Raw genomic sequence first — 8,586 nt, forward strand, 5'->3', positions numbered from 1 at the left:
CCGATTCCATAATCGACGAAATCAATCTCGCTGATAATGATAACAAGTTCGCGGTGTTAGTGGATTAAAGGGTTATAGGCAGCCAAGCAACCGGGACAGTTAAGATTATGGGGGTGGGCGTGGAATACAGGCAAAAGCTTGGAATGAAAACATATCTTGGGAGGTGACTTCCTCTACAACTCAAAGCCCATGAGAGACCACAGAACATCTCAACAAATGTAGGGTTGCCTACCAACCATGCGAGACCCATTCAATCCAAGATTCAGTCGAGTGTAGTCAAATATTTATCGAAGACTCTTCGGACAAAAACATCAGCGATCGGTGTCCTTCTCCTCGCAGCTTCACCAACTGCATCTCGGTACACTCGAAGGAAAATCAACCAGAACAAATGAATGGCGCCGATGTATTTGTCACAATCGAGTAAGTGATGGAAAGGGAACTCGGCCCATGACAGTTGCCTGACCCTAAGGACGACTCTCTAAGTCGAAAAAGAGGAGAAACGTATCAAGTTACCCTCGAAGTACACTCCGTGAGTAGAGGTTTATTATCGTGGAGTTGTTGGAATCGTCGGACTGTCGGAAATACACCACACGAGGCTCGCCGTCAACCTGGCCTTCCACCGAGCACCAACGCCTGAATTGGAAGGTTCTTCCAGGGGATCGATACCCAGGAGTCTCTCATACCTATTTGGAGTCAGAACACCCGGAGGGTCCTCAGTTCCCACTCTGTCGGGCTGAATGAGTCGGATCATTTGGAACCGATTATGATGCTCCCCATGGCCTACCTCTACTTCCGGGATAGTTGGACTATTCCGCGCTATGCTAGTTCTAGGCTTGCTCAGAAGCAATTGTCCATGAGGCGTGCCCCCACGACTCAAACGAGTCTCAACATGAAATATCCCCAGTAGAGAGGCAACAGAGAGAATACGCAATAGCATGTGACAAATAATACTGCCATGGATGCCCAGTAATTGGTAGATAATACCACTCCTTTCACACATCCTACATCAACATCTACAACGTATTAACATCTAGCACTACTCACGCTGCTCGCGACCGAGTCGTGAGCTGCACTCATACACGTCTCTCTTGTACGACCCTTCAACTCACTTCCAGGAGGAGAAGCGCTGAAGATAGAATTTTACGACTTTAAGAGGACCGAATAACGCGAGGAACACTAGCAGGATTAGGATGCGCATGATCGCAATACTAGAGGCAGCAAAATTGCAGCCCGTGATAGTATAGAGTAGATATCTGAACGCTAAATAAATGTCCACTCCTTGAGAGTTGCGCTGAAATGTAAAGGCTTGATTCTCATGACTGATATCGTTGCGACGCGTTGCTTTGTCTTTCGCTGAACAGTTTCTATGAGGCGGCCGACTATTGATGAACACAAAACACGAATCACACTTGATAAATTACCAACCTTGATTATAAAATTATGAATAACACATCACACTCGATCACTGATGTTCTTGACCAGTAAATTGCTGGTTAAGAACATGAGTGAACATCAAAAACATCAGGCATTTTGCGTTGAACAAAATGCCCTCCAAAGGGCCCTCCGAATAACATCTTTATTTTCATCCTTGTTCGGATCCGTGTCAGAGAAGTAATATTCGTCGGTCGAGCGTTCAGCATCATGAAGAGCCTGGACAAGCTCGCCACAGGTATAGGAAGGATTAGCGTAGTAACCCGTCACAACTTCTGGTCCGCTTCTGCTTCTAAAAGATCAGGCAACAGGGTGCGGAAGCACTATGCGTGTTAATACGAACAAATGAATCGGAAAAGAATTTCAGGTTATTCATGTTAATATCTGTATACTCACGAGTCACGAGATTTGAGCTTTCATGAAATAGTAAGGAAACCAAACATATGTTCCAACACTGCCGAGGAGATTCCTCAACAATGACGATGCACGACCTACGTCTCAGCATCCAAGCACTTGGTAGCAATCCTATTGTGCTCATTCGCATACACCTCCAACGTCAAGTCGTCGAAAGAAGCTGTGCACTTCCCGTTGACAACTTTAGCTTTGACCTGAATACAAGTACATCGCCTGTTACATTAAGCAGTGCTTGGCAAGCACTCCCTACAGGAGCTGGAGAAGAAGGTAGTTCCACAGATAAACTGCGGCGAAGATTAGGTCTCGCGTCACTGGCGATAGTAGTACCAATGGCCAGAAGACAAGCGACGATGCGCATCAAAGACAGTGAACTATCGAACTTCGAGGTAACAGAGTTCACGGTAGGAAAAAACCAGCACTCACGAGGGTTGAGTGGAAGCAGCAATCAGAATGGCCACTACTGGTTGATAAGGGAAATCTGGATAGTCAGCATCGACTGATGTTCATGAGAAGCTCTCGACAAGGGCATTCCTCCAACTGGAAATGATTTTGAGCAATGAGGGAAATGGAAATACTTCTCGGCCCGGAATGTCTCTTGGCTCGCCCAGATTTAAGCTTACATGGCGACATGCCCGGCTCGATCGTATTGCCCGAAGGGTTTTGAAAGCCCGGCTTCCCCAACTGAGCTCAGGGGTCTCACCACTGTGGTTCAAGGAGTTGCGCACAGCTCGCGCTTGGAGCGTATGAAAAGTTTTCATTGAAAACTAGTATGAAGTCACCGAAATTTTTAAACGTAGTATGCGATACGTCCGATTCGGACGTGACTACACTAATGCGTTACGGCTCCCAAACGAGGTCGCCTGTCCTACCATACCGAGTATTGGCAACACTACGCATCAGGATGCTGATAACCGCTGGGTGGGGCGTGACAGCTAGCAAGCTTCGGCCATCCTCTCGTCATCATCCATCGTCAACGCGGCTCTCCGTCGCCACTTCAGCTCCATTGGCGCCTACAATGACCACTCCAGACATCCTAAAAACCAGATCAGAGTTCATCCTCGCAGCATTACATGCTTCTCGGATGCTGGCACACGGAGACTCCGTGACGGAGTCTGCGTGCACCTCTGAGACATACCACTCGTCGGTCGGCATTTGTCTTGTGATTCGTAAATTCAACTTACGACTTTCAACTCTTCTTCCAGAATTGGAACTTCTGTTAGTCTCTTCCGACTACAAATATCAAACTCGGAATTCGAACTCGAACCCCTATGAAAAACTCCTTTCACTCTACGAAAATCATATTTTATTTCCTTTTTATTTGTTCCTCCACTTGGATGATCATTCGATGGAAGCGGGAGTGCCAATGGCAAGAACCTCGTCATTGACTGCCAATCGTTGATTTCAGTCGCCACTGGAAATCCAACCGTGGCTGAATGACGTCTCGGATATCAAACCCAATAGGCTCGAGTGACTCGACTCGAGTCGAGTCGAACGGGGTTTTTATCAGGTGGGATTGCCGAATACAGAGGCCGCTACGCCAGAGGACTATATCATTCAGGAATCTGTGCGCCGAATTTTATTTGAACTAGTTTGACTAAATCGTAAAACTAGTCTAGTTTCACGGTTACCTTCGATTAGGGGATTAACATCCCAGGAATGAGAAACACAATTTCATGACTGAGGAGATCAGTTTCGGGAGAGGGGGAGATGAAGCTGAATCGGTGCGCCACATCATTTTACTCACGCGCAAAGACTTCCGGCTGCTGATTGCGTTCGACGAAGCGGCGAAGCAATGATCCGCGGACGCTCGCTACGGACAGATGCTCCTAGCAGACAGTTATACAATGCATAAACAATGGTTATGCGTTGTAGAACCGCTGTAGGGAACCGACATCTACGAGGGAGATTGAGTCACAACAACTGCGGGGAACACAACCATCGAGATACACTGACGGAAGGACTTGTGCTGATAAGTCGGTTTTTCCTACGCCTCTGTGCAGCTCTTCTTACCGGCATCACCGTCATCACCACCATCATTAGCAGCATCATTAGCAGCATCATTAACAGCATCATTAGCAGCATCATTACCAGCATCAGTACCAGCATCTTTACCAACATACTCGAATATCAGTGGCCCGCACGTCAACAGCACTTTTATCAGCGTTTTCTGCTGCGATATAATAGATTTGTATGACGAATGAAGGCGATGACCTGAGAAACAAATACCTATTAAACTTCAGGTGTACAATGAAGTTACGCTCAGCGCCCAGGTGTTGGGGCTTATTGGAACGATCCTTTTGCCATTCCTCGCAAATGCAGCAGTACCAAGCGTTGTCACCAGCATCTTCGGCTGACATCACGAGTAGAACTAATCGCGAGACATGAGTTCCTTCCGGAGGATCACTTCATCACACCAGAACAAATTCACGCGTCATTCACGCGTCATCTGTGCTGAGCTGTCTCTGCATACAATCGACGGTCTCTACGCTACGGGCAGCGATAAGCCTGCCCATGAGGACTCGAGTTACTAATGGGAACAACCGAGGTACCATGGGTTGATCCTCTCCCTACTCGTCTTTTCTTTCACTCGCATATAACGTACCTTTGTGCTGGATTCAGCGTGTATGGAGTCATTGAAGACACAAAAGTGTCCTCAATCGTTGTCTTATAATTGTGATGTAGCTGTCTGATACGTTCAACTTGAACGTAGTACGTTCTGCGTGAGATCAGACGGTGATTCACTGTCAGATGGTTCGTCTGACGGTGTTTCGTTAACTCAAAGGATATTGGGAAACCGTCAAACCTCCACTATAACATCCGTGTCACGGTCACGTCACGTGGCACTTCAGTATTCTTTCCTGATCGCGTAACAACTATTCCGAACTCAGATGAACTAGACTTTTTGCTTCAAGAAAAGTTTACGGGCATATCTTTCTAAACTATTCGCAAAAATATCGTTCCGATTTATGCGAGAACCTCGGCGTATAGAGGAGTCATTTGATCGATCTGATGGCCCCCCACATCCGTAGTTAAGCCAGAATAATTTTGCACGCACACATGCACAACGCGGAACAACCGCAACGACAGGCACTTCCGCGGCGGAAGTAAAACCGACGCGAACCCGGAGTCCATATTTATTGAACATGGACTTATTCCCACCCGTAAACGTACTCGAACGCAAGTGCTCGGGAATAGAAGCTTCACTCATAGAGGCATGTCAAATGACACATAGTATATCAGTCCATTGGCCGTGATCCCCCTTACCCGACCCTGTATCATCCCGCTGACCATCGTACGGGTTAGATCCAAAATACTTGTGGTAACTACGACAAACGTTACTATATTCCAGCACAGCGATCGCTCTAGACAGAACCGAGCCGGCTTCGGAAGCTGGCCAGAACCTTCACTAATTTTCTACTACTCCCCGAAGGAAAGTTTCCGATAACTCTCGGAGAGAAAACTCTCGATCAATGCCTCTCATTTCAGCAGACAGTCGGACAATCTAAAATCAGCTCCACTCATAAGCAGCCAGCCCTTCTGAAGGGTCCCTTCACGTGAACCTCGATGCCGACCTCTCAATATCCCTCTTATCCTTGTCCAGTGGCGGTGGTGTGAACGCTGCACAATCGAAGCAGATATACCCAAACGAGTATATAAACTCGAGCATTGACGAACCTTCCAAACCTGACAATCATATACCAAATTCTCAATCGGTCCAGAAGCCCATACCACTCCCGAGTCGACTATAGCACACAGGAAAGAATGCTCAACCACGTAGCACTTCACCTTGATTGTTTTTCTTCATCAGCTGTGGACTGAACTCTAAGTGGAGCATATCCGGTGGATCTTCTCGCAATATACGTTCCGCTCCCCGCAAGACCTATGTACACCACAATTCATCGAATTCGGCCCAGTTCGAAACCAAAAGCGCACGCCCAACCTGATATTCATGGCCCTGAACATCAACCTTCAACAACGTGATATGTTCTTTGATCAACCCCGGTTCGTCCAGTCTATATGCCTACACTAAGCATATCATCGCCAGCTGAAATAAATCTAACCCTTACAGGAACGTCGATCGAATACTTATCAAAAAACTCCTGACTTCTCCACGGTGGAGGCGCCCCAACAGTATCTGCCATAGCGGTCGCCTATGGACACCGGCCATCCTCACCAACGTTGGAATTAGTCTCTAGCTACATCGGTTGAGCTCAGACGTTTCCTCACTACATCGTGGAAGTTTACACACAATAAAGTACAGGCTTCGAGGAACCGATAAAAATGCCCCTGAGCCTCCCAAGAATATGTATCGATCTCACATGTCATTTAATCATCATGAGAATATTCATTTCAGGGATTCTGCTCATGACAATTTACATTCCATTAACATACGCGTAGTTGACCACATGCATATTCCTCACACATCACCTCACCTTGCTGACTTGATATACAACCTTCCTTAGACTGCTGTTTCCAATGAGCGCATTCCAAATGCAGTTTCACCGTTCCTGAATTCAAGAAGACTGAAACTCTACAGCGTGGAGCAACCCGTTCTACAAACAAGTATTTTCGGGTTGACTTTTCCAATTCAAAGGTCAACTTTCGGCGCTTCTTCAACATGATAACAACGCGCACCATTGGAGACGTTTTGAAAGCGCTACAAAGTCAACTGTCGAAGGGCCCTCTCACAAGTTTATTACTATTTGAATCATAAGTCGACAATGTTACCGATCTATACCATAACATATGAATAACCCCATCCAGATTGATTTAGAAAAAGTGACAACCTCCCCCGCACCTACCAGTTTTATCGGTGATCGCTGCCTGATGGAACTCGACTATATTCTCCATACGGCGTTTCTTAATAGCCTTCATTATTCTACTCTTCTTAGCTGGCGTTGGCTCGAAAGTGTACACCTACCAGAAACACTATCAACATCAACTCACTCACCTCGACTCGCCTTCTTGGCATGTGTGAATTGCTTCAATTCTTCACCCAAATAGGATCCTACTTCTACTACTACTGCGTCCTTGTAGCTGCCAAGCGCAAACAATGGCGATTCACTGAAGCACTCTCCCGAACGATCTCTTCAAAAATTTACTTGAAAATAACAGCTCCATATATGAGCCAATTTCGGTTCTCCGAACCTCTCATTCTTCCAATAGGGTTTCTAGACGAATCAGTGGGTGACACATTGAATATACTTCCTTACCTATATACTATGTGTCGGTGACAAAATGGAAATTCTGGGAGGAAACTCTTACTAGTTCCTATGCATTTCTACTCGAATTTAGATGTGAACTTCTATAATCAGTGAGGAAACTGTATGTGAGCTGAGCTGAGGAGAGCGTACATATTTTCCAATACTGCCATTCCTGCGCTACGACCAATACATCAGCAGAGTCTTACTACCTATCGATCAATTTCCCCTTAGACTGACAGTCATAATTAGCGAGCCTCAGTAAGTCGAACATACGCATATGTCGTCTCTTTGAATCCACCAAACACTTCCCATCACTCCGACTGGCGTCATTCAACCCACCTTGAACACATACTCTACCAACGTGCCAAGAACAGGTAATGCCAGTATGAGAAAACATGCACAAGGTCAACTACGTGTGATAGTCATAAAATGAACACTCCGATAAAATTTTTGGAAATTTTTGTTGGTTTTTGTACATTTCTACCCGAGCTCGTATAAATGAGAATAACTTCCCAAAATTCCCTCGGGATTTTCATATTATCATCGACGCATATGGTTGACCATGTGCATATTCTCCCACACTAAGTAGTACCAAGTGTTTTAGCTTCCGCCAGTTCACGACGAAGATCTGCTATTAACTCGTCCTTGGCGCTATTCTCATCACCCTGAGGGGAATAAATATTAATCCTTGATCAAACGATGACACTGTGGGAAAACGAGCATATGGCCAACTAAGGAACGTATTTCTCCTCAGGCAGATTCTAACACACTATGGCAGAAACTAGGATACGGTACAGAAAAAGTGATGCGCTATCATATAGTAGAGTCAACCGATCATGACCACCACCGTTATTGTCATATGAGGTCGTTCTCATGTACGTTTATGTCAGAATATATTTAAAAAAATCACGGCCTTCCTACTTATCGAACTCTCTGCCGTGTAACACACTGTCCACCGGTTCATGCTGCAGGCTCAGGCAGTGACTGAGCCTACAGCTATACCCCTATACTAGCTATTACTCGCCTGCTCGAAGGAGTGCTGTGCAAGAAAAAGAAAAAAAGAAGATTGCTGTACACTTCTACCGTAAGTCGATTGTCTCAGCTTAGAAACCAAACATATATCACAACACTACCACCTCCATCTCAGCCTTCCTGTCACTACTACCCCTACCATCATTCGCCCGTATAAGAGTCTCACCACGTAGTGTACTGCCAGATGGTACAACTACAACCACAGGAAACATACCACACCACAGGGAACATCTCATTACCGTTAGGATGACTCCTCATGGTTGGCAATACGAGTTGAACTGCTTGCATGCACACTGCACCCATCACCGCTGCAGAGACCAGGCTCGCCTTCAAAACACGAGAATGTATCAATGATACATATTCGTATATATAATATTGGAATTTCACCACCCTAGTGATATGAAAAACACTAGTGAAAAACATATTTCACAACTACTGCATATCACCGCGAATATCGCGTTTTTCACCGAGTATTACGCCACTTCACGTAAAACGGGTCGTGAAA

At 45.8% G+C, this 8,586-nt stretch overlaps 4 protein-coding genes across 4 annotated transcripts in view; all 4 read right to left on the reverse strand.

Moving 5' to 3' along the window:
• Nucleotides 1-1,922: 1,922 nt before the first annotated feature.
• Nucleotides 1,923-2,203, reverse strand: Pmar_PMAR019184 (hypothetical protein; the record flags this gene model as incomplete). The annotated part of the gene is made up of 2 exons (XM_002780238.1): nucleotides 1,923-2,039; nucleotides 2,096-2,203. 2 exons carry the CDS (start codon nucleotides 2,201-2,203, stop codon nucleotides 1,923-1,925), a joined length of 225 nt encoding a protein of 74 aa, XP_002780284.1.
• A 1,626-nt stretch (nucleotides 2,204-3,829) lies between these two features.
• Nucleotides 3,830-4,202, reverse strand: Pmar_PMAR019185 (hypothetical protein; the record flags this gene model as incomplete). The annotated part of the gene is made up of 2 exons (XM_002780239.1): nucleotides 3,830-4,056; nucleotides 4,103-4,202. 2 exons carry the CDS (start codon nucleotides 4,200-4,202, stop codon nucleotides 3,830-3,832), a joined length of 327 nt encoding a protein of 108 aa, XP_002780285.1.
• A 78-nt stretch (nucleotides 4,203-4,280) lies between these two features.
• On the reverse strand, nucleotides 4,281-7,446 carry Pmar_PMAR019186 (hypothetical protein; the record flags this gene model as incomplete). Its single annotated transcript, XM_002780240.1, has 10 exons — nucleotides 4,281-4,372; nucleotides 5,110-5,168; nucleotides 5,400-5,529; nucleotides 5,632-5,725; nucleotides 5,786-5,866; nucleotides 5,913-5,980; nucleotides 6,279-6,353; nucleotides 6,648-6,762; nucleotides 6,870-6,933; nucleotides 7,259-7,446. The coding sequence occupies 10 exons, from the start codon at nucleotides 7,444-7,446 to the stop codon at nucleotides 4,281-4,283; spliced, it is 966 nt and encodes a 321-aa protein (XP_002780286.1).
• A 184-nt stretch (nucleotides 7,447-7,630) lies between these two features.
• Pmar_PMAR019187 (hypothetical protein) overlaps nucleotides 7,631-8,586 on the reverse strand; it is a gene marked incomplete at both ends in the record, with an annotated part of 7,073 nt that continues 6,117 nt past the window's right edge. Inside the window, 3 exons of the mRNA XM_002780241.1 lie at nucleotides 7,631-7,714; nucleotides 8,186-8,274; nucleotides 8,321-8,408. Of these exons, the coding sequence (XP_002780287.1) occupies nucleotides 7,631-7,714; nucleotides 8,186-8,274; nucleotides 8,321-8,408 (261 nt within the window). The remainder of the gene's footprint in view (nucleotides 7,715-8,185; nucleotides 8,275-8,320; nucleotides 8,409-8,586) is intronic.

Source organism: Perkinsus marinus, assembly GCF_000006405.1.
Source record: "Perkinsus marinus ATCC 50983 genomic scaffold scf_1104296944428, whole genome shotgun sequence".
Taxonomy (NCBI): domain Eukaryota; phylum Perkinsozoa; order Perkinsida; family Perkinsidae; genus Perkinsus; species Perkinsus marinus.